The sequence below is a fragment of the Molothrus ater genome, chromosome 25, assembly GCF_012460135.2.
Source record: "Molothrus ater isolate BHLD 08-10-18 breed brown headed cowbird chromosome 25, BPBGC_Mater_1.1, whole genome shotgun sequence".
Taxonomy (NCBI): Eukaryota; Metazoa; Chordata; class Aves; order Passeriformes; family Icteridae; genus Molothrus; species Molothrus ater.
In genome coordinates this window covers 7083482-7110422 of record NC_050502.2, presented here as the reverse complement: position 1 = coordinate 7110422, position 26941 = coordinate 7083482, and the positions used below count along the sequence as shown (strand labels likewise).

At 43.0% G+C, this 26941-nt stretch overlaps 1 protein-coding gene across 1 annotated transcript in view; it reads right to left on the bottom strand.

The window, feature by feature from the left end:
- The window catches only part of MAGI3 (membrane associated guanylate kinase, WW and PDZ domain containing 3), a 57496-nt gene extending 31056 nt beyond the window's left edge, over nt 1-26440 (bottom strand). Inside the window, 1 exon segment of the mRNA XM_054517281.1 lies at nt 26068-26440. Within this exon segment, the coding sequence (XP_054373256.1) occupies nt 26068-26389 (322 nt within the window). The 5' untranslated portion in view covers nt 26390-26440.
- Between the last annotated feature and the right edge of the window lie 501 nt (nt 26441-26941).

The window sequence follows — 26941 nt, the reverse complement described above, 5'->3', positions numbered from 1 at the left end:
CAAAACCTATTACCAAAATTCAAAGTCTCTACAGACAAGAAACTATTTAACTGTATTTTGAAGTAGTTTCCATTCAATTTACACCTACTCACCAGTCACCTGAGTTCAATATTTTGTCACATGGGAACTTGCATTCTTCAAATTATAGAAAGAAAATATTTCCTTCTTAAAAACATTGCGTAATAGAAGGGAGTTGGGTTTTTTTACAGTTACTCCTTTACAATACTTCTGTCAGGTATCATTAGTGAATCTGTCACATCACTGGAGAACCATGGCCCCTTCAGCACACAAATAACTGAGCTCTTGTATTACTGTCTCATCCTTCAGACAGGAGGGTACAAACCAATCTTTTGTACCCTGTCAGCCTCCCAGAAAACACAGTAAATAGGGTTCAGTGACCTTGGTAAATTTAAGTTAGGCACTACAGCAGAACACTCAGGGCTTTAGGGAAAAAGCTCAACCTTTGTCTCCAAACCTAGAGAAGGAGATGGGCAGCAGCAGATGGATGCTGGTGTAGCACAACAGCAGGGAAAAAGGCTGGAACAGACAACTGCTCCTGTAAAATTACATCACCAACAGGTTATGAAACGCCTAAACCTGCCCCAGAAGCATTTCTGACAGGAGCCTTTGAAGCCTATGAGCTCAAAGTTGCCGAGGAGACCACCTCAAACAGATCACAGACCCCACAGCAGTCCTCATACAAGGCCCATTCACCTACATCTTCAACCATTACAGTACCTACATATATGTAAAATTTGGAAAAAATCCAAACCATCAAAATCCTCCCACCACTAACCAAGTTTTCCCAACCATGTGTCACTTCTGCAAAGCTAGTTGCATGTTTTGGCTGTGGCAAGTTTATACTTACCCTTCCCTTTTAGCCAAGGTGAGGGCATTCCATATCTTGTTCTCAACTCTCAAACATACCCTCAGCAACCACCACTCACCAACAGCAAACTGAATTTCAATCCGCACCCTCTTCCCTCCAAACAAAACCATGTCACGACGAGTATTTCAAAATAGAACCAAGATTACCTATCAGTCCTTCAGAGAGGTGAGTGATGTCCACAGATTACAAAATGACCTTAAACCCTCATGCAAGGAGAGAGAATAAGCCCAGCACACCCTCTGAACAAGCAGGACATCCTGTGCTGAACACAAATCCTGAGCTCCAAATGAAATCGACTTCTCATCTCCTTAAACACCATCATTTATTTAAAAATTACTTCCAAACACATAAAAGGCATTTTGCAGTATTAGGACAACACCTCAGCATCGTCCTTGTGGCTGTCCAGCAATCACACAAGCAACAGCAATTCCTAATGCAGTTCTCCAACCAACCCCTTCCCAGGAATGCACTGCAACTCCACAGTCCCCACCTCAATTCCCTATTTTACCAGCATGAACTGTTCCTCATAAAATTTTGGATTTGCTTCCTGCAGCATAAGGAGTACAACACATCGTGGAATATGGAACCTAACAAAGGTTATTTTGTTTCACTTTCAACAGTGGACCAGCAGACGTTGTCTTTGAAGCATCTGCTTCACTTACAGAAATAGTAATATTACCGCGCGCTTGGTTTGTTTTGCTTCCCTTATTCCCTTGGCCTGCTTTTTTGTGTCTGCACGCCTGGCCTGATCTTGGGAAGAAGACGACCAGATTTGGAATGGTCCATCCATCTCCTGGTCAAAGCCAGATACGCACTTCAGCAATCCCAGCATATTTCACTTAGGCAGATCAATACACTTATATTTCACTGAGGCAGATGGATCTGTTCATCAGCTACTTTCAGAGTACTGCACATTGAAAAAAACCAGTCAATATGTGAGAATCTGTTCTGGATGTAGAATTACAGACTTTATTTACCCACTGATCTTTCCCTCTTCATGTTTAAAATTTTAAAAGCTTATAAACCCTTTTCAATAAATATCAACTCAGTTTAAAGACAAAACAAAGGCAAGGCTGCTACTAAGGATACACCAATATTGAGGGGTTAATCTTTATATTAAAAGCTTGGAGACTACACTATACTGTGAGACCAAGATGACTGAATTGAAGACTGACAGGATTGCCTGGGGAAAACAGAAAAAAGTCAAACAAAATAGTGGGCAGAGGAAAAGTTACAGAAATTCACAGGGAGGATGGTGTGCATTAGAAAGCAGAAAAATAAAGTAATTGTAAGGATGCTTTAGGCAACCTCTGGCAAAAGTCAGATTATTTTCCTGCCAGGAGCTGAGCATGCTTCTTTTATATTTTTTCACACAGGCTTTTAGGAAAACCTCATGTATCAGCCTCTCCAAAATGACCTGATAAATGTTGGGTTGGTGTTTGCTGTGCTGCAGAGCCGCTTCTAGAGGATGACACCAGCAACACAGGCACCAGTCAAGAAGAATAATATACTTTATTTTAACCCAGATGAACAGGCACAAGCCTCTTGTTTTCAGTTTTAATTTAAATTAACCAAAAAGGACTGATCAGATGAGTATATGCCCACTGGAGTAGGGGGAGAATATTAAGTTACTGGAGAAAAAAAAAAAAAAAAAGGCCCAAGTGCCAGTGCAGTAAAACACAGCATTGTGAATTAGGGAGACAAATTAAGGGGACAAAGGGGGCTGGGGGTAGGGTTGGTTTCTGGGTCCCAGTGCATGTAGCCAGGGTATGCCCAGCCTCTCATCCACCAAAACACAGCCCCCACAGTTCAAGGACCGGGCAGGAAGGAGCTGTCCCGGCCCAGCCCGCAGTGATCTGCCGCCACCTCCTGCTGATCCCCTTAATTCCACCCCCAAGTCTCCTCGCTCCCCTCCCCAGGGGAGTTTGAACAGCACAGGGTGAAAATTGGAGATATTACATACTGAGATGCAATCTTGTTTTCTCACTTAGAGCACAGCACAGGAGAAATGTAACCAGAGTATCATCTGGTACATCCAGAATTCCACACTGTGAACAGAAACCCAGAGTATGCAAGGGCTCTGCTCAGCTGTATGATGTGTTACATAAGCTGTGGCTGCCATAGGCCATTGACTATGGAAATTCCAGTGAAACACGCGTTGAGAGCTATAAAGCAGCTCCATGATTTCACTCACAGTCTAACTAAAATAGGAATTCTCAGGGCTCATCAAGTGGAAAACAGCTACTGTTTAATTAAACTGGGCTGTCAATGCACCCACTGAGATTAAGTGATTTTTGATGTGATCAAGCAAAAGCCATTTAAGGAAACATTCAGCTCCACAAATCAGGGATACAGTGCCAGGAAACACAAGCTAGAATCAGTGTGTAACACATTAGCTTTCTTATATTCCCCAACAACTATTAACATATGATGATTTCACGTAAGTTCCAGATCTGAACACGTGCATTCACTGAGGACAATGAATGATTTCCAAGCATGCAAGAGAATCACTGTATTTATGAAATGTGGAGAGGTTGGAAAGACCCAGTGATGAAACAGCCGTGAGTACCTGCCGTCCTCCACCTGCAAGTACTTCACTGTGACCTGGCAAATACACACTGATGCTCTCAACACAAGGAGAAGGTGTGAGGTTCAAATTATTACGACTAATACAGAAAAGAGACTAGATCATTTTGAGAATGTCCAACCCAGTCAGCAGGTGCTTCCTCATTTTGTGGGTTAGAAGCATAGATGGACTCCTGTGCAGAAGCCTGCTTTTTCTTCAGGGAAGGGGGCCCACAGCCCTGGGATTTTTGAGGAGAAAGGCTGAGACTAGCAGCAATGCCTGGCAGCTTGTGTCCCAGGCCACCAAGGGCTCCATGGCATGCTCACACTCAACACCTCCCTCTCTCCCTTCCAGGTGATGAAGGTAGGAACCCAAGCTGGGACTCAGCCTGTGGAAGCGACGAGTTCCCTCCCAAAAGAACATCCAGGCCACTTTGGGAGGTGAGGTGACAACCATGCCTGAACCAGTGACCCATGTGGGAAAAGAGATCTTGGCCCCATTTTGGACTCCGGGTAACTTCTGCTCATTCCCTGAAAAACTGCAGCTTCTTCAAAATGCAGGCAAGCTCCCTGTCAGGTGAAGCATTACATTTCAAGGCTCTTCACAGCCACAATAATCCATTAAACCAAACTCATTTACTATCTGAAAGCTGAGAAATATTAGACAGGGTTATACCAAAAGGCTTGTTTAGTCATAGTTTGCTATATGCCATCCAATAAATTCCTGGTAATATAGCCTAACTTACAGAAATTATGGTAGAGATAAGCATTACAGTATTAATAAATCATTTACCAGACTGCTCAAAATACTGACACGGTGTTTACAGTACTAGTGAAAGAAATGAAAACCTGTTGATCCAGATTAAGGAAATAAAGTTACCACAAACTCCATTACAGAATGTACATCCCAGTTGACTTTGGGGATTTTTTTACTTTTGTCAGTAAGAAAATCGACTCCAGAACCACCAATAACTATGTATTTTGACTTTTTAAGCCTCCAGATTTAGATCACTCATTACTAAAAACTAAGAGGTGTTCAACACCAGCCTTCACAGGATGCCTTCAGATCCTCACTTGAGGTGGTGACCGATTCAGAGAGACAAAGCTTCTCATTCCACATTCTTGAATATCCCAGGATTCTGTGCTGTTTCCTTGAAATCCTACAGGGCTGGAAAGATTCTCCCAATAAATCTGGCCACTGTAAGCAAACCAGTGCAAAACTAATATGATTGTGTTTGCGCATGAAATTCCATCATTAAAGCATTTCAATTTCTGAAGATAACTAAAATATCCTTTCGAAGGCATGTCACCAAAACGTATTTGAGAAACACAAGAAGGAGTGGCAAATCACGCGCTATTTATTCCAAAATATACTTGGAGCTGAGAGGGACAACATATGAAATGTAAACAGTGGGAGCTTGGATGCAATCCTCCTGGATTTTAGTTCTGTCTGTATAGAAAAAGTCACCTGTAACAGAAGGCTCTAGAGTGTGAGTATCTATGGGTGGGTTCCTGATCTGCCATGAAAAAAAAAAATCTAGCTAGAGCTGTCAGTGCCATTTGGGCAGTGTATGAAAATAACACTTGGTACCCAGTTAAGACTTGCCATTGTTCACAGATGTACCAGAACCACTGAAGCTTGGAAATGAAGAATAAGCCTGAACTGCAGGACAAGGGCGAATGGCTTCCCACTGCCAGAGGGAAGGAATTCCTCCCCGTGACATTGCTGAGGCCTTAGGACAGGTTCTCCAGAGAAGCTGTGGCTGGAAGTGTTCAAGGCTGGGTTAGACTGGGCATGGAGCAACCTGGTCTAGTGGAAGGTGTCCCTGCCTATGTAATGAGATAATCCTTAAAGTCTCTTTCAACCTGAACCATTCTGGGATTTTGTGATCCAGCACTGTGAAACCAAGAGGTTCTTAGCCTTTTGCCACCTACCCTGAGCTCATTTCCCTGCCTGCTCCAGCGTATCCATGGGCAGGGTGGGGGGACACTCTCCTGCATCCACAGAGGGCAGCTCTGGTCTAAGCACAACCAGTAACAAACAGCTTTTTTTTTTAAACCACCTAAATGCACAAGCACTCAGCTCACATGCCAAAACACATTCTGAGCAGGGAGAGCATCAGCAGAGCTCCGGGCAGATGCCAGCCCCTTCCCTTCCATCTGCTCCTGGGACACGGCCATGCCTCCGCAGGGCATCCCCAGCAAGCACATGGCAGGGCGGGTTCGTGCACCACTTTGGAACTAAAGAAAAAGTAGGAAATTGAAACCAGCTGCATTTGGAAACCCGTATGTAGGGCAGCAATACTACTCAGTTACACGGCTCTAGCACAGGTCTCTACTTTTCTTCTCTGTATCTCGTTACATCTGTAGACATTCTCAGTCTATGCATGACTTCCACAGAAAGGCAGCATTTTAAGTTGGTTTTATGCCCCGCATTGGCAGTAAAAAAAACCTGCATAGCCTAATGAATTGCCTACAACCTTAAGGATTTTTAAATGAAAATTCTTTTGAGTAAAGTAGTTCCAACTTTCAGACTCCAGCTTCACACACACCAGTATCAGATATGATTACAGTAATACATCGCACGCACACAAAAATCCATTAACTATGGGAATACAGTCAGGAGAATTACCAGTGACCAGGGTTTACTCTGATAATGCCAAGTATTTTAATGCTCTACTATTAAATAGGAGAACAGCAAGGCTGAAAGGTCTGTGCAGCTGTTTCTGATAGAAGATCAGACACTGAAGGAGATATACACAGAACTCAAGTAATTTAAAATAATGAATGGGCTTCAAACAAAATGCAAACATAACCATTTCCTTTAACTTATAGTGGGGAAGAAAAATGCAAAATAACTTTACACAAGGGAAGTTTGACCTTTTCTATTATATATGAAGACTTCCCCTTAATTTGATATTTTCTCGAGAAGTGAAAAAACACTGAACAGATTAAAAACATTTTGCCTATTTATAAAGATTTGCTGTATTTTCAAAAATGGGGTAAACTGGCCCATGATTTCCATTTCAAGTCAGATGCATTGACAGGGATGGTAAAGAACAAGAAGCCTGATAAACTGCACCCTGTGAGCCTCTGCCACTGTCAGGTTTGAGACAGAGAAAAGGATTTACAGGGATGCAGGGAAAAATCACTGAGCCCAGCCTGGGAGGTTGAAACACCTCACAAAAACCAAATGTGATTCTCAAGATCTAATTATGACTCTCAAAGTGACAAAGGGACGTAAAGCACAAGAGGAAACAGGCTTTTGACACCACAACGGCAGATGAATCAAATACACTGACCAGAATAGAACGTGGAATTGTTAAAGTTGGAAAAGAACTCTAAGGTCATCAGTCCAACCATCAACCAGCACCCACTATGTTCACCACTAAACCATGTCCTCAAGTACCACATCCACATGTTTCTTAGAATGCTTTCAGGGATAGTGACTCCATCACTTCCCTGGGCAGCCTGTTCCAAAGCTTTACAACCCTTCCCATGGAAAAAAAATGTCCCAACACCTAGTATAAACCCTGGCCCCAGTGTAACTTGAGGCCATTTCCTGATCATGATCTACTCAGACCACCATGCAAGTGACAGAGCTGGTACAGCAACACACCAATGGGTTCAAACATGTTAAAAGGATGTTACAACACTAAAAGGTCAAAGCAACAATCAGAACTTGCAATACAAAGACACGTTAAAAAATTAAAATACAAAATTGTTTTAACAATAGCACTTTATTAGAACTTCTTAACTATGCACTCAAGGCCTTGCTGAGTTTTAATCATTGTGCAGCTCAATACACTACAGAGGCTATTTTGGTTAAGTAGTATCTGCTGCTGCAACACTTGCACTGTGAAGTTACAGCTATGAAATAAGAGTCCTCTATAGCTGCCACAGGTTACAGTAATACATAAATCATTTAGTCTGCTCTTATTTGACAAGTGGAGCACCAAAACAAAGACAAGTAATCTGAACAATGGAGATGATTTTCCTAGGGCTAACTATGGCTCGTTTTTCCCAATTTATAAATAATCTTCCACTCATTCCCTTAAATTTACAATGTGAGGTTTTAATTTATTCACACTACAGAAAATGCTTTACTGAGACAGCAAACAAATCCATTTGGTTTGGAAAGCACAATTAACATATCCAACTGAACAAAATGTTACTTGAGGCCCCTGACTATTCTAATATTAATGCTTCCCTTTGGAAATCTCCAGCTTATGTGCAAATTCAAACTTACTGACATTTAATATTATTCCATGTCACACTGCAACAAGGGACTGCACACAGCGCACCTGTGCAAGTTAACCTGTCATAGTGCTTGGCAGAAACTGCCAATCCTTCTGTCTGTCCAGAGAGTGCAGCATGTTTCAGATGTGATGTATGTCTAACATACCGTATCGCATTGCTTAAGCAGCGTGCAGCTATAGAGAATGACACACTTCAATCACATCCCCAGAGAAAAATGTCCTTGCAGCTGCTCTTTGTTACACAAGCCATTTAATCTACTTGGGACTTGGCACTGCTTTCCCAACAGAAGGGTACGTGTTCACATGCCAAGACCTTTTTTGAGTATTCAGATTAGAATAGAATTTATGCAAATCACAGACAGGTTTATTTTTAGCCTACTTTCCATAGGAAGTAAGATATGCAATTACACTCTGCATAATGTCTAGGCCCACTAACCTATTTCAGTATGGAGTTTGGCAGGGCAGGAGTCTGACAAAGACATACTATTGACAAAGATGCTGCCTGCCTGTTCTCCTTTGAGCAGACAATCCTGTGGGGTGACCATCCACCATGGAAAACAGAAAATGTTCCCAGCAGAGGTGTCCTCTAGCTGTGTCAGTGAGCAGCAGCGGGTGGACTGTCATAGCTGGACCCATAAACTAATTTACACAACAGCAAATTGGGCTTTTAAATACCAGCCTCATTCTGAACATAGCTGCTTTGCACTGCCTGCAAGTATAACACCTCTTGTAACAGATCATTTCCATACAAGAATGTCACCCAAGGGCATTTTAGTGGCTTCTCAATGCCCCTTTCCCATGAGACCTCCCCTCCCCAAGGTCCCACCACCACAAAGCCCCCCTGAGCACAAGGGTAAAGGAGCAATTCCTGATCTGACAAACATGAGTCATTATGCAACCTTTATGAAGGAATTAGAGCTTCCTGAAAACGGCTTTTCAAGGAGCCTGGGAAATCCCAGCACTGCTGCAGGATGGGCTGCAGCATTCCCAAGGGACAGCCGATGCTTAAGGCTGCAGATTGCACTGCTGTGACTCACCACACTCTGGAGGACTCTCAGGAACCTGGAATCACCAAGATCTACATGCCAGGGCAGCACTCCTCTGATCAAACCCATAGAAGTGCTGCATCACAGCAGTATTGATTAGAGACATCTCACAGTTTAATTGGAAAACAATCCCCCACAGTGCTCTCACTGCACAACACAGGCAGTCAGTGAAATCCCTGGAACTCCAGATGTGTACCAGCCATGACTAACGTCAGTGCCTGACTCACACAGTTCCAATTCTACACCGAGGGATGCTTTACTCAGTCTGCTGCAACACCCAAGGGCCAGGGGCACAACAGTGTGCAGCACAGCATCCCACAAAGAGCAGAGACACTGATCCATGCTGATCTATCACACCCATGAATCCCTCCGGTGTCACTGCATGAACTCCAATTCTATTATAACCCAATTTTCCAGGGAAGCCTCAGTTTACAATCTTTATCACAGGCGGTTGTTTAAGTAATCAAGTAAGAGAAGAAGAACCATTTCCCTACATATTCAGGTAATCATCACATAATATTAAAAAGTAAAGGAATTTCTCTTTCTGCTTGCACAAGATAGCCTATTATTTCATCACTATTCATTTAATAAGACTTATTTTTAGTTATGGAGCCCAGGATTTTCAATTAACTATGAAAGAGTGCTTTCTCCAAGGAGTACACATGTGAGGAGCTGGATGCCAGCAATAGAGGAATTGCTCAGCCTCTGAGATACAGCTGCTTTCTAGTGAAGTACAAGCACGCTGGACTTGCCCAGGCAGTGCTGGCACATCCCATCACAGCCCTTTCCTGCAGGAACACAGGTCACAGCAGCCAACCTGGCAAAAATACACCAGAGGTGCTGACTGATGAGCTCCAAAGCATGTCTGGGAGTGGTGCAGGATCCTACTGACAGCCACAGCTCATTCAAAGTGCTGCCAGAGGTGCTCAACCTCACTATTTGGCACAGTCATTGGAATTTCTAACAAACCCAGACAGCTGATGGTGACAGACTTCTTCTCATTACTGATGCAGCATTTAACCTGAAAAACCCATGCACTTCCCCATCACCAGTTTGCAGGAAAATATGACTAAAACCAGTTCTAAAATCAGCTTGGCTGACCTTGGTGTGACTTACCAAAATACAGTCAGCTCTTCAGGAACACAGGTGGTTGAACTGATGCTGCCAATGTTTAACGTTCAGAAATTTCTTTTTTTTTCCTAAATTAATATTATTATTTCCGCATGCTGTGTTTACTGTTTTACGTATGCCTCTGCCTGCCAAGGAATTGTTAACTAATCACCATGATATTCATTATGTTAGCACACAGCTGGGTACTTGGTCTTGCAACATCTGTTTCTCAGCACTTCTTTTTCTTATCTATCCGTAGTTAGCAACAGAAGTGTCTCAATGGAGGATGTCAGTATGTGGAAAAAGAAGCTGGTAACCAACCGCCATTAAAACATAAACCTTCATATTAATAACCAAATCACAGAATCATAGAATATCCTGAGCTGGAAGCGACCAACAAGATCATGAAGTCCAACTCCTGGCCATGCACACAACCACTCCAATATAATAGCAATATGATGATCTCCTTTCAAGAAATACTTCTGCAATAAAGCGTTTGGACCACCTGCATCGAAGAGATTGACAGATTAAAAATGGGCAAATAACCTATTCATTAAAAGGATAAATTTGATTTTCACAATCAGAATTTACTGAACATTAAAAGAAAACTTGCTCTTTCAGTAGTCAGTTGTATAACAGATTCGGTCCTAGCTGGCATGTGTCAGTACTTCCTCACCTATGGAGAGGTCATTCCACATGGGGAACACCACAGCTGTATTTCCAATTATCTGTAACTTCAGGGCAAACTTCTTCCACTACTCTATACAATAAACTAGAACTACTCAAAGCAGAGAAAAAGAACATGGGCAATAAATCCACAGTAACTTCATTTTCACACTGTGATTTCCAGCACAAGCCATGTACAAACACACTTCAAAAACCTAAACCATCTGATTTTAGAAAATCCTGTAGGGCCATGGCTGTAGTCAGGGTACAAATGGTACAGTCACTTTGGCCAGCTTCAAAGATACCTACTAGCTGTTCTCCAAGTACAATAAATGACAAAATAAACATTTCAGCAGTGAACAAGAATCAAAGTCTAGAGAACAGGGCAGCAAACAACTGTTCCCCAGCAGACATCTGCAACAACTGATACACCGTTAAATCTGGCTGGCTGATATGCCACTAAATTCAGTGATTAACTTGCACCAGTTGCATTGTTTCAATTAAGACTGCCCAGGGAACTGCTGGAGTCGCCATCCCTGGAGGTGTTTAAAAAACATATTGATTGAGGACATGGTTTTGTGGTGCTGGTTGATGGCTGGACTTGGTGACCTTAAAGGTCTTTTCCAACCTTAACAATTCCACAATTCTATAACTTAATGTTTGCGCAGCCATGTTTGGCACTAGGTGAATGTTGTAAGCAAAATAGTAATGCTGTCTAGGTCACGAGACAGGAAAAGTCCTCAGTTATAACAACAGAAATTTCAACTGCATTCAGAGTGCAGTGCATTCCACTAGGGAAGCTGGCCAACCAGCATCTGTATGGAGCTGTTTCCAAAGGCTGGAGTCATTTATATTTGCTTAAAGAGCTCACTAAATTAAAGACTGACACAGAAATGGAATCCTTGAAAGAAAGCACTTCAAATAAAGAGACAGCTTTGAAGGCAAAGCCAAATCCAATTTCTGTTCACAATTCGCAATCAGCCAGCAGGCAGTTATGGCTGTGCAACCCAACAGGAACTAACAGCACAGAGCTTGTTCCTGTCTTTATTGCATCATTCCTTTACTATCATCCTTGTCTGACCATACAGGATCTGCAGTATTCAATCTGAAATGCTCCACGATCACTAGAGCACAGAGTTTGTTACCCTCAATAGATGGTTCTTTTTAAAACACTCCCTCTTCTCCTCACTTCCAGGACACACATGAACATGAAGGTAAGAGTTTTAAAAGGTTATATTTTTATCTGAATACCAGTATATGTTATATATCAATTGACCAATGTAATAAAACATTCAGCTAGGCGATGAAAACCCCTCCTGCACCTACAAGCGTAAGAATTACATTGGACAAATCTGACAGCAGGCACCTGTCCTAACCACATTAATCATTTCACAAAACTGCGACTGGAATGTAGTCAAGACCCTTCCCAATTTTACTCTTCATATTGAGTCAGAATCAGTCAGCAATTACATAGCAAGCACTTGATTGTTACTAAATAAATCCATTTAAATTCCCAAATTCATTGTTCAGTCCCCGTTGGCAGATCGACGGCAACAGCAAAGAAAAGGAAGCAGACATCTTGCTGTTCAAATAAATCATGGGATGAAATAGAGATTAGCTTGTCTTTACCTGCCAGTTTAAATTCTTCTTAAGAGACTTAACGAGGCTTTCCCAGAGGCACTGTCAGAGCAATCAGGTGAAGCCAAGGCTGTGCCGTGTGTGCAGCACATCCTCACCCGCCCAGCACAGGGCACCTGGAAGATTTATGGTACCAGGAGTGGCTGACTGGAGAGGACCAACATAATTTGCCACAGCACTGAGGTCCAGCTAAGTTTGCAGGCATCGCTCAAATTTTCTGTGTTTGAACCAGATGCACATTGTTACCTTAAAAAGCAGATTTTATTTTTATCTACGCTTATTCATTAAATAAGAAAAACCTAGCACTTTGCATTTAGAATTTGAGAAAAGCCTTGCATTCAGCATTTAAGACTTAGACTGCCAAGAAACAATGAATGCTGAATCTTTTCAGATCACTGCAGTCTGAAGTGAGCACCCCATTCTCGTGTCCCAATTTCAAAATCTTTAGATAACACCAAGTTCTGTCAAAGAACTGGGTGTTTTTTTGAAAACACTGTCTTTGCCGTTTCCTTAATATCCAACATCTTTGCAGCCCCACACCAGGAAGAGCAGCAGACCTCTTAAGAACACAGTTCAAATAGAAAAAAAAAAAAAAAAGTATTTGCCAAAAGGCAATAAATAAGGATTTCAAACAAATTTCCTGCCACCCAAAGGTAATTCAATAAAACAAAGTGACTCAAGTCCTTTTTCTTTTTGCTGCATTTCACCCACTGTAAGAAACAGCTCACAGAAAGAACTTCCTCACGTAAAAGCTTTTTTACTATTCCTACAGCATGGCACTTCACATTAGAGATCGGGTTTTGATGTCTGAATGGAAGAATACCCTATTTTTAGTAGGCTTTTCACTGAGAGAACAATTGGTAGTTCTGAATACTTTCCAGCTTCCCTGTGGACACACTACCCGCACTTGTGTACAAATACAGACTGATGAAAAGGTTAATGAATACCCCGAAGATCCCATCCTCCACTGCCCCCGAATGGCTGCCAATGTCTGATAAAAATAACTCCATTTTAAGCAGTGTCCAACACCACTTTTTAAATAGGGGCTCATCTACACAATAGTTTTCATGCTCCCTCATTTCAGGTTCCCTCCCTCTGAAAAGGCCAGAGAAAGTAAATAACCTCCTGCTTCGTACCAGACACACCTGTCTTGCCTGTATTTTGTTACGGAATTTGCGGTAAAATCTGACTGTGTCAAAATCTATTAAAGCTATGCAAATCACAGCACAGTAACAGAATTTTCCAGTATCCAGAGAGATCCAATTCTCAGTATTTCAGATGAAGAATTGCTGGAGTAACACAAATGCTTCCAATGCTTGTTTATGAGGCAAGTGCCAGCTCCAGTGTCAGACAGCTAACAGCTGGAAATGAAGAGCTGTGCAAATAACTTAAGTTTTAAAAAATGTGCTAAGAGCATTGTTTCAACAATAAAAGTACCTCTGATTTACAAAAAGTTGTAGCTTCAGGTTCAAACCACAACTTGAGTTTAAATGAACTCAGGGCAGACTCTGAACCCACCAGATCTGACCAACACCCACCAACAGGGAGACACCAAAGGCCAACCGGAGCCGTGGCCACAGGGCATCTCACCTGCTGTCTGGGCTGCTCTGGGAGGAAAGTTCAAGGTTATTTCCAACTCAAGACACCCAAACCTGCATGTCAGCTTACAGGTGATGTTATTTCTTCACTCCTGTTGGCACTATGCAGCGGTTCTGGGGCACAAAACAAGTTGTCACCATGCTCTCAAACACCTCCTGCGAGCTATTTACTATGGTAGAAAGATAACATGAAAAATTCAAATTAATAAGGCCATTCAGCCACCCAAACTAAGTCATAGTGAAGTGTTCCCAGTGTGGTACCTTATGGCTGAGCCAACATATATAACTTTTCTCCTAAGTTCCTCAATTCCATATTGATAAAGTGACAGGAGATTTAAGAGATTTATGCTATAAACCTAAACATCATTTTGAATCTGGACACTTTAAAGAGGCTAAAAGACACCCTTGGCTGTGGAGGACCCACATGTTCTGAAACATTTTGCAGAACAGAAAAATATACGGCACAGTACAGCGTAAATTACACTCACTTCACTGCATTTATTTGCTGTTCTGACGAACATTAAGAGTCCTGCCCTAATGAATTCCTTTAGGTACTAGCAGCTTCTCCTAATGAGCATTAATTAAAGTTTTCCAGCATCTCTACCTTCACCACAGAAAAGTAATTACTCACTGCTGCCGTACAGAGAGGGAAATAAAATCCACAGGATTAGGTTTTTTTTGAGTGAGTAACTAGGGCAGAGAGGAAAGCCTGCAACTTAGAGTCAAGTTGTGTAGTCCATAATTCCACAACATGACCAATACTTCAGGCCCTGGATTGAGTAAAACTGTTTTGCTGCTGCCTGTAAATAAACTGCTAAACAGAGTTTAATAATAGTACCCAGGTGTGTCAAGGACATAACTACTTGCCTTTTTCAAAATGTATAAGAGGACACAGCTCAAGCTATTACCTCAGCTGTTCTGCATGGTTTAACCCCAGCTGCACACACCCATCCACAGTTCACACCTTATCTAGCAGGGAACACATTTTAAAAATACATTAGTTGTATATATGGCATATTATTGCCATGTGAAACAAAAAGTACATGCATAAGTGGCATCTGACTATGTCAGATCTTAAGTCACAGAACTATAGAATCATCATAGCATAGTCTGGGTTAGAACAATTTTTCTTTTTTAATTTTTTTTTTTTTAAACAGGGACCAACACTTGCTATGAAGGAAAACCACAGCAATGTTGTTGTCAAACTTATGCCATGAGTATTTTTTTAATATGACAAATACAATTCATTGAAGTTCACGTTCCAAACATCATCTTCCAAGGAAGCACTGTCAACTAGAAGGAAAGCCAAGGCAGTACATCTTCCAATACATTCCTTAGCACTGGAACACCACATTTGTTTACTCACTGGTATTTTCCCTCGATGGCACCCACAGTACCAAGCAATTTTCACAAACAAGTCCTCCCTGCACCAAAGCATTTCCAATCTAATCTCACTGAAAAGAAGATCAGTGAAATCACTGAGAGATAATAGCTGCAGCAACAGAGGTAAAAATACTTCCCTGGTACTTTTGGTCAGCTGATTTTTGAGGAATTCTTTAGAGCAATAAAGGATGAAACAAGCCATTAAACATAATTCCCAGGGCTCTGACTCTCTTTTACATAACAGGATTCTGAAATTCCCCCACTGCCCACCCCCCCCACCAAGTACATGCATTAGGAGGAAATCATTTCTACAAACCTAAAACTTTAAGGCTTAGTTATTTCCTGATAGTTCTGTGGTTTTAGAGGAAATAAACTGGATGATAATCCTCTTGCATTTAATGAATAGTACCAGCACACTCTGCTGCTTTTTGCTGCAACAAGGTCATGGCAAACCTGGTGTACAACCAAAGCAAAGTTGCATCTCCAGGAAATGAAATCTCAAATAGGGGGATGGCTTAAGTGGTTTGGGTGTTTTGTCTATTTGGGAAAAAAAAGTTGTGTCAAAATAATTTTTAGATGCATAGAATTAAAATCGTAGAAACATTTCATGGGTTTTTCATAGAAATAACTTAGAGGAGGGAAGTACTTAATCAGCATATCAACTTACACCACGTTCAAATTATTTATCAATGGGTTTATGCTTTGTTTTTTAATAATGTCAGCAAAAGAAGTAAGTTACATACATGCACCTCTATACTCAGCTGCAGGACAAAGCTGGTAGGCAAAACCAGCTGCACAAACACCAGAAACGTGCCAGACACAGCACATGGCCCTCACTTCTGCTTCAGTTACACTTTTGCTGTGATCTTCCAAAAACTCCTGTAGGGAAAAGGGAATCTTATATGAAAACAGGCACTTCTGCTTTGTGTTTCAATTAGTTTTTAAGAGTGATTAAGAGAGTGATTTTCCTGCCCAGACTCACTAAGTTTTAAGCTGAACATCCCTCCTCTGATACATGTTGTGCGTACAGAACCCACAGCACACACCCAAAACACCATGCATGCTTTTTCCTAAAGTTAGACTAAACTATAGCAACTACTGAAGGGACACAATACTTTTACAGGGATTACTAAACTAGACAGCAAACCACCCAGTCATCTAAAGCTCACATAATAGAATCCTGAAAGTGTTTGGGTCAGAAGGAACCTTGAAGCTCATCTAGCTCCACCCCCTGCCATGGGCAGGGACACCTTCCACTAGATCATGCTCAAATACATATTTCATTTTCTTGTCCTCAAGTTAACTCTGTGAAAAACACCACAAAAAGAAAAGCACGAAGTTGCCTATCTGCTGCTTTGTCTATTTTGTTATAACTTTTACTAATAGTCTTAACCACCACAGGAATTTCATTCTCAATGACTTACAAGACTATGTTCTTTATACATAAAACTAAATCAGGTAATTTTTTCTTAGAATACCAAGAACTAAAACTCATTTAATTATTTGGATTCACGCAGTTGCCTGATTTCATGAGCTAGGACAGACATATTTACAAATAATCTAACACCTACTCAAATACCTTAAACCCCATATTTTGAATTTCTTTCTGGGAATATTTTTGGTCATTTGCCAGAAGCCACAGCACTGTCAGACACCCTACAGCAGTGGGTCCCAGCTTGAAGCCATTGAAGACAGAGATGCCCCAAGTGACTCTCATGGTGTTAATTGAAATATTTAGGAGGAGTAGACAGATTTCAAGCAGGCTTAAGTTTGCCACACAAAACTTGGTGACACTGGAAAATTCAGATAAATAAGTTGAAAGTTACTGCTCCAGGGTAAAAACCACTTTCTATCCTAACAGTACTTCCACGAACAACTTAATTTAATAAACTACATCACTGTATCCAACAGTAATTAAGAAGATGTCTCAGAGAGAATTTTTTCTCTCATCTCTTCTTTCAGCAACATGAAAGAGATATTTTTAATATGTTTCTTCTACCTAAACACAACGCTGGTGTTTATGCCACTGTGCCCTGCTCCTACCTTGGCTGGAGGACTGCTGAGAGGGCAGTGATGGTTCCAGCTTCTCCCACCAGTGCCAGAGACAGTCCTGGATAGTCCCAGCCTTACCAACCCAACCCAGTTTTGTACTACGACAACTGTGGTTGTAGTCAGATTTTGTTAGGCTCTCACATCAGGGCAAACTAGTCTGGATTTCATCTTCACTAGCTCCAAATGCACTCGATGAAAGAAGAGAAATACTAACAGACAATTCACACGACCACATTAACCTTGTTAATTGCCTCTACCACCTTTTCTAAAGAATACTTCATTACCATTTTGATGGAAAATGCATTTCCAGATTCCAAAACCCAGAATACTGCTGATATTCATATAGCACCCTCAATCCATATTCATCAGCCACCAGCTGCCAGGCTGATTGTATTTATTACCAAAGGTAAGAATGAAACAGCACTGAAGTAGAACACAGTAAGAACCACCATTCAAGTGCACCATGATCTGATAGAACTACAATTCAAGCTTTACTTTTTGTTTTTACAAGTAACTGAAGAGACATGACAATTCAGAACTTAAACGATTTCACTTTTTAACTGTATCTCAGGAAAATAATTTACAATGGATCCAGTTCTACGAACTACACTATTCAGCAAGTGAAGAGCGATACAGGATGGATAGTAAACACACTAGAGATTTCCAATTTGAAGAAGCTGCATTCAATTGAGAACAATCACCAATTCATAAAAAATTACAGGCTTGAGACTCATACATATTGAAAAGTAGCTTTAAGCAAGCTTTTTAAAATGTAGCCCTGAGAACACACTTTAAAAGCTTCCTGTCAGAGTTACAACTAACAACCTGGCTGTGCTTTGCAAACAGAATCACATTTCCACACAAAACCATTTCTTTAACAGGTTGCATAAGCACAGTGATATAAGCCTGAACAAAAGCTTGCTGTGGTTGTGTTTCATATTGAAAGGTGCACCCAGACTAATGGCAGAACACTGCTGTGTGTAACTACTCGCATCTGCACCTTAAACAACTGGGGACAGCTTTACAAAGGTTTTACAACCCCCTTGTCACCATTAACGCCTTTAGTGTCTCCTTGACAAACACCCTTCCTAAGATACCACCCTTTCCACCTAAAGTACTTGCTCCTGCTTTTAAAGCTAATCAGATTGGAAGCCACATTATCCAGCTTCTGCTGAAATAGCACTTGGGAGAAGATCCCGTTTCCATCATGACCCACAGAGGGCCCAAAAAACGACCAATTTAACACAAATTCAAACACCAATTAACAACAGAGATGACAAATTACTAGTAATTCTGATTTTTGTGATGATGTAGCAGATCAACACAAGTCTGCAATCTTCCTATTGCATTTCTCCTCTCACCTTCTGTTCAGCAGAACTACATAAGTAATTTACTCGCAAATACAAAGAGCTCTTATTTTTCTGAATTCAAATTTAGTATTCTCAAGAATACGGTTGCTTCGAAGAAGAAAATTGTTCCCATTCAGGAAACAAGAAGCAATTTAACTAACAGCCCATGAACACAACAAGATATCTCTTAAAAGGATGCATTGTGAATTAAAAGCAAGAACCAGAAGAATGAATTTAAAGATCTTCAAACAGAGCAATAATGAAAACTAGAATAATTTTTTCACCTGTCAATTTGAATGTACAATCCTTGTCACATTTTAAGATTCTTTTAAGTTTTGCAGCTGAAAAATAACTTGAAGCAGATGCTTCAATAATAAAAGAGCACAATGCATAGCAAGTTATATGAGCATCACTTGCTTACTTTAGGAAGTTTTCAAAAAGACTGTTTAGTTTCAAAGTGTCTTTGCTTTATCAGAGCAAAATGAAACTTCCTTTAAAAAAGTAAGGTTATTGTATCTTCTGAGATAAAAAAGGCCATTTTCTACAACTGACTAGCATTTCATTAAAACCAGACAAGAACTGAAGAGTCATACCTAGACAAAAGTCATTGAGATTAAATCTGCTGTTAAAATCATGACTTCTAATAAAGGTTCATCTTTAGTTCATTCTTGACTTCATTCACAGATAAAAAAACTCTCCTGCCATTGCAGAGTAGCAGCAAAATTACCCTTCAGTGATTTTAAGCAAGATCTCTGCTGGTATGGACATCTAAGGCTGGTGGGGGCTCAGAAAAAACCCAACATAAACATATATGAAAGAATTTCAATTGAAACTGTCTACCCGCACAAGGAAAGTTCTTTCCAGGAATATCTGAAATACAAGTACTCGATTGTACAGTCCTGGTGAAAATCTGATTCCCCTAAAACAGTGGATCCAAAGAGGTGGGTTTAGAGAACACAGACAGCACCATCTGCCCCATCACCAGTTCCAGATAAATGCACTATCCTACAGGGTCTCCCCTGAGAGACATCAAGGACAGAAACAGAGAAGAAAACTGTTCTCCTGATAGGAACAACAAAGTACAAATTAGTCGCAAAAGCCACGTGAGGCCTCCTTATCACCTAAATGACCACACCAAGAAAGAGCAGAATCATTAGAGGGCATCGCTGGTGTGATCATTACCACAGCACTCATCGGAGTAAAGTTTAAACAAGGAAGTACGTGAAAGGGAAAGGCACTAAGGTCTTGGTCAAGAGTACATTTATATAAAGAGGAAAATTAGAAGCAAGATTATAAAGTACATGAACATCCTAATACCCACTGGTAATAGTGCTTAATAGCCCTCTGCATCCATACATTTAAGGTGCAAGCTTTTTGTGCAAGGCAGCTCCCAAACTGATATAGGACAGTTTTAGAGACAACAGCCTCCAGCAGAAAGCATTTCCCCTTCTGTTTTCTTTTTCAAGACAGCATCATCTGATGAAACTGGGATACCTCCATTCTTTACAGCGGACCTGTATGCTTTGGGCTTTTTGTAGCATGATTAAATGCCTCAAGCTTTCCTCTGCAGTCCAGAACAGGTCAATTCCCCACTAACTCTCAAGCAGGGAGGGCAGTTTCCCACAGCAGCACTCTGTAGCCTCTACCCAACACCCACCAAGGGCTGTGGGACCTAAGGTGGATGCACGGCTCCTTGGGCTTCCTGAGTAACACATTCCTCTCTTCCATCGTAGAGCTAGACCACTGCCAGCTTCCACAGAAACACAGAATTAGGGTAATGCCTGTCCCCTGAGAGACAAAATTATCCTAGTGTATGTACTCTGATCTCTGTTTCAACATGGCACCTTTAGAATTCATCCAATTTTGTGAAAATTGCCAGGGAGTATGGCTCACCTTCCTCTCTGCGTTAATTGCTACACATGTAAATGTTTACCCCCCCATATGGAGGCTTTGTGCCTACCTCAAGCACAAGAGGAAATGTAAATGAACCTCAGATACTTGGCTTCAAATATTGTGTCTCAAGTGCTGAATCTGGCTCCAAGTCACTGGATTTGTCACCGTTTTCATTCATTCTGCATCAGAGAAAGGACCCCCCACCATGCACAAACCAAGTCATAACATTCCCATTAACTCCTGCTGGTAACAGAAGCATTAGGGATTCATCATAGTCATGTGAAAAAATGGTTCCAGCAATAAGTTGTCTTCTTGCAAGCTTCTATTACATGTTGATCAGGAAGGCTCTTTGGGAAGGTAAGGCCACAGACTTAAAAAAAAACAGTTTGGTATGAGTACCTCCACCTGTCAATCCTCTCATCCTCTGCACTAATGTTCTGTAATTCAAATAAAGCAATAGATCTGAAGCACTTAGAGGTGTCACATCACAAAACTGCAGACAATGGTTGAGCGCACATAGAGCAGCAACACATCTGCTTTGGACTGGGGTGTACTGAACCTATTGAAAACCGCATGAAGGACTGGAAAAAGATCACATGAGTTCTGTCAGTACGAGCTGGGATGTCCTCCACGTGTTCCACTGGGGAAAAAAAAAAAATCAAAGCACAAACTGAGACTCACCAGAGGCCAGGCAATCCTGACTGGAGACACAAAATAAATGCACCAGCTGGAGGAAGAGCTCCAGCCACAACTGAACAGAAAACTATAGGAAACAAAACTATAGGAAATCACGGTTTAACAGCTTCAGGAGCACTGAAAAAAAAGTTAACCTGAAGAAGACTTTTCATCCTTTTTACATCTTGCTGCATTTTTTGATTAAAGATCAGTTTTGACACAATGGAGCCAAGGTGCATTTGCTCCAAAACCAAGGAACCAAACTATGTGCTCTGGAAACATTCTCAAGTGGAAGAGCCCTAAGACTCTGCCCATTTCCTCCCACATCCTCCTCATAGCGGCCATGAAAGTATAGTAATTGACACAGAGTAGCTGTATTCATCAAAGCTCCTTAATCTGGAAGGAGAACACATTCCTTCCTACATAGTATCTGGCAACTCAGCCTGCAGAAAGAGGAACTTGTAGATATCAGTAGTTTTTCTTACTTTAAGTCTCCAGTCTAGTTTTGGTGTATTTTAGTTACCATGCTGCTGTGAAGAAAGAAGGCACCCAGGGTTGTCCTGATGAGTATTTTAGCAACCCCATTTGCACATACAAACATCCTTCTGCCTAATTCTGAATCATCACAGAATCACCATCCTAAAATGGTTTTAGTTTTTAAGGGACCTTAAAGACCATCCAGCTTCAATCCTCCCACCACAGGCAGCGATACCACCCCTAGATCAGGTTGCTCAGGGCCCTTGAATATGCATGCAACCATAAATTTTATGCAATCACAGAATCACAGACTAGTTTGGGTTGGAAGGGACCTTTAAGACCATCAAAGTTTTACGCCGCAACCACATTTCTCCAATCTCTGTCCAACCTGACCTTGAACACTTCCAGGGATGGGACAGCCTGGGCAACTTGTTTCAATGCCTCACCAGCTTCACAATAAAGAATTTTTTCCTGGTATCTAACCTAAACCTACTCTCTTGCAGTTTGAATCCATTCCCTTTTGTCTTATCGCAACTTGTGCTTCCAAAAATATCCATCTTTCTTGTAGGTTCCTTTCACGTACCGGAAGGAAAGTAGATACCTATAGAGGATGAACTTAGCACTCAAATACCATGGATATGACTACAACATTCTATTTCACTAATGGAAATAGAAGACCCTGCAGCAGCACTGGCCAGTTACAAGGCTAATACCCTAATCCGAATAATGCCAGACAGGGAAGGTCCTTGAGCACACAGCAGCCATTGTTTGAATGCATGTAAGCAGGCAATTAGCTAAAAACCAGCACTACTCAAGCACAGCTAAAATACAAATGGACTCATTAGGATGAGCTGGCCCCTGGCAGCTTCCGTGCACATCCATACAGATATCCCACTGCACAAGCTGCCCTAGCTCTCTGTATGGCTGCTTTGCTCATCTAACCAAGATGATAATGATAAACTACACATAAACAGAGGTATGGTTATCATCTCAAAGTTCCTCTAGAATTTAAGTTTTATTTAGACAGCTTAGATCCCAGCATCAGTCCCAAGTGCCACTGGCAGAGTACTCAACACTGGCCTTCCACAGACTATGCTGTGTCAATCCCTATCCATAATGGACCTCTGGATTTTCTGGCTAGTCTGCACACACCTGAGACCATCCTCACATGGGACATGATACTCAGCCCTGGCACACTGGTCTTGTTCTCCCTCCTCAGCTAATCAGGTTGGACATTAAGAAGAAATTCTTCACAGAACAGGTGATTGGGCATTGGATTGGCTGCCCAAGGAGGTGGTGAAGGTGGTGTTTAAGAAAAGACTGGAAGTGGCACTTAGTGCCATGGCATTGGTCGACAAGATGCTGTTAGGTCATAGGTTGGACTTGATGATCTCAGTGGTCTTTTCCAACCTAGTTGATTGTGTAATTCTGTAATAAAGACAGAACAAAAATGGGAAGGACAAATTTCTTAATCAACAAAATGGTCCATCATTTGTGATGTGTGCAGTTAACAGATGGCGTTCAAATTAACATTCATATCCTTCAAGTGTCTTAAACAAGCCTAAACAGCATTTTGAAATTTCCATTTAAAATTTTCCATGAGCTTGCAAGAAGTATCACAGATTTTACTGCTGTCAACTAAAGCTGTTACTGCCTTTAATGAGGGAGTGACTATATCATGACTTGAACGAAAGCAGTCCAGATCCTGCTGCCCATGGTCACCTGCACAGAGTTCACCAGGAAGATGGAGCACCAAACTCACCCTTTAAAATGCACAGGGAGACTGTGAGCATCAAGACGTTAAAAACACCTTACCATTCAGATTCAAGGAGACAAATCCCTCACTGTCAACCCCTGACAATAGATCCCCTCAGTCTTCTGTCCCAATAGCACCCAAGCCTGAAGAGCCATGAGGCATACAAAGGTCTGCTGGCAGAACACTCCATGCCTTTCAAATGATGGTTTCAGTTTTGACTGAGGAAAATCATGAAACACAGGACCTTGAAACGCAGTAAGGCAGTTACATGTCCTTGAGAATGCAGACATATTATGTGCCTACCAGGGACCACCAGCTCCTGGCCCTCACTCCCTTCGCCTCAACCACCCACATGGTCCCATGCACCTTCCCAGATGCCTTCCAAAACTTGGCAGGTTTGGATGCCTCTGGATCAAAAGGGAAGCCAAATTCAAAGTCATCAGTCTTCATAGAGAATGCCTTGTCAACAACTTTCCTAATTACATATACCCTGACTGGAAAACCGCCACTGAGCGGCTGTAGCAGCCTTGCAAAAAACAACCAAAAACCAGTATGTTTCAAAATACCGTATTCAAGGACACTAAATCTAACAGAGAAAAGGACTACAAAAATCATCTGATGTGGTACATATGTCCCAGTATAGGAAAAATTGCTGGATCTGAAGATTCAGTTTTATCTGTTCCAAAAGTTACATAAAATCAGCACAAAAATGCTACTTCTCTTTGTGCAACTCACCAGCATTGGGTTTACAAGCTCTGGATGACTATGCTAAACAGCACAGGTCCTTACAAGACTCCAGCAGCAGTTTTCTTCTGTTGAAAAAACCATTCCTCTGTTTTAACCAGTTACTAAAGCCACAGGAGAATTCTGCTCTTGTATTTTGGCAGCTACACTGCCACACCATGCTCACTCAGCAAGATCTTCATCCAAGTCAGTGATACCTTACTGAAAGCCTACTTGAAAATCCACCTCACCAAAATACTCAGATTTGATTAAACCAGCCAGTGAAAGCAGCCCTCTCTCCTCATTAAGTGGTATTGGTTCACATCCCCAATATTCTCCTTCTCTTCTAAAACTCAAATTTTAATCAACTTGCTGGAATCACCAACCAGCCTCTGTTGATCTTCTGGATCCTTTTCTCATCAGTACTCTATATTCCCCACTCCTATTCCTTCTGCAACACCCAGAATTTAAGGAACAGGTAACACACTACTATTAATACTTGATACCTGGAAGTCCTCAGGATCATCATCTGGCTCTTGCCATTTTCTACTGCTAATTTCAGCAATTTCTTCTAAATCTTTTCTGGCAGTTTTGACAGTTTGACATTGCTGCTATAGAAATTCCCAGCACAAGAAAATTCCTATTTCCCTCCATAGGAAATACAAGAAATCCCTTTGATCTATAGTTTCATCTTCCACAAGCTTTCTCTTTTAAGAAGAGATTATTTTCTATCTTGAACAATTTGTCCCTCTTTTTAAAATCCTCTTAGTTCACATCTAACTTGCAGCTGTTTGTTCTTTTCCATTTTCTCCCTTCAGAAAAGATTTCCAATTTTGTAAATTAAGACCTTTTTCAAAACCTACCAAGCTTCTGTAGGTGCTTTTAAGATGTGCGTCTGTTTCATTTTTTTTGATTGTTGTTTTAATTTAGCAAGTCATATGAATCAGGACCAACAGTACAGTCTCTACATAGAAGACGACTTTCCATTAGTGGTCAAACAGGGAAAACCTGACTTAAAATATGTATTACATGAAGTCAAATAGCACCCACCAATTACCAAAGAAGAACAAGACAAGTATTCAGCAAAGAAGCTCTATGAGAAATATTACAGACCCCAGTCACAGGGGTTCTATAATAGAAATACTGATATCCACTGGGATTCAGAGAAAAATATTTTTTCCCAAGACACTTTCATATAAAGCAGCAGGCTCACATCTAGGTTGCCTGACCAAGAAAGCAGTAGGTACCTCTGGAGCTAATGAATTAACTCACGCAGCTGCAGGTGCCACTATTCAGCATTAATTTGACATTTAACAGGCATGTTGATAAAAATGATTTTACCATAAGCATTAGTTAATTGAAGTGTACTCAAAAATAATACAAATCTGTGGAAAAAAGAACAGCCGGAGTTTGTTCTCAGGCTTTTATCTCTGCCAAATGGGAAACCAACAGGATGAAGCGATGGCAGTCCGGTGCTCCATCCCGGCCATTCCCCAGCCACCCTCGACCTCTGCAAGCAGCGGATTATATAAACACCACGGAAAGCACTTCCTGCACCTCCGAGAGGAGGACGCAGGCACCGGACCCTCCGGGGGCCATTGAGTCACCCGGAGGTCCGCAAGGGTCACACCCGCACAAACACCGCATCGCGGCGGCGCCAAGCCGGGCATTCCGGGCGGGGAGAGGACCCTCGGGAGAAGCCACCGGGACGGGACGGGCGAGCGAGCACCGTCCTGGGGCCGCCCCGGGACTCCGGGACCGCCTCCCCCCTTACATCACCCCCCTCGGCAGTGCCGCCGTCCCGAACCCGCGGAAACTTTCCCAGCGGGGCACCCGCGCCCCGGATTCCGCCCGGTTGCCTCCGGGCGCCGCTTCCCGCCGCGGCCCTCCCGCCGCCCTGCAGGGCGCCGGCGCGGCCAGGCCTACGCGCGGCCGGCTGGGCGGCGGCGGGAGGGCCTCGGTCCAGCTCGGCGGCGGAGGGCGCTCACCTGGGCGCACGGTCTTGAGGCGCACGGGCTCCCTGAAGTGCCGCACCACGGCCAGAGTGTCGCGGTGCGTGAGGCCGCTCACCGGAGTACCGTTCACCTCCAGCAGCACGTCCCCCGGCGCCGGCGCCTTGCCCGAGAGCAGCGCGGGGCCCGGCGCGCCCTCGCCGCCCGCGGGCAGCCGGCCCGCCAGGTACGGGAACTCGCCGCGCTCGGCGCCGCCGCGCAGCAGATCGGGGTCGGGGCCCGCTGGGCCGCCCCAGGACACCACGCACTCCTGCACCTTGCTCAGCCAGTGCCGCTTCTTCCGCAGGGTCTTGGACATGCCGCAACACGGGGCGACGCAACCCACCCCGCGCTGCCGCCGCTCTCGCCCCGGCCGCGGCTGCCGCCCGACTGCGCCCCGCCGCGCCGCCCCAGCTCCGCCTCGCCGGCCCCACCCCTCCAGGCTCCGCCCTTCCCGTCTCCACCGCGCCCTGCCGGCCTCACTGGCCGCGCCCCTCCCGTTCCTGCCGCGCCCGGGACCCGTTCCTGGCGCGGGGCTGCCTGTCACAGGCCGTGCGGTGCTGGGCCGGGCCCGGCCGGGCCGGGGCGGGGCATGTAGGGGGCTCAGACCCGGCCCGGCCGGGACCCTCTAGGAGCTGCGGCACGTTCCGGATGTGGCCCCCTACTCCGGAAAGAGCCCCTCAGGCAGTCCCCGCCTAGGCCGGGATATCCCCTCAGCCAGGAGTTCCCCAGCCAGCGCCCGTTGCAGCAGAGTGCCCTCTCAGCGAGGGCTTGCGTTGTGTAGTATCTCTCCTCAGCCAGGAGCTCCTCGGTCAGTGCCCATCCCAGGCAGGGTTTCCTGTCAGCAAGCATCTCTGTCAGGATCTCTCCT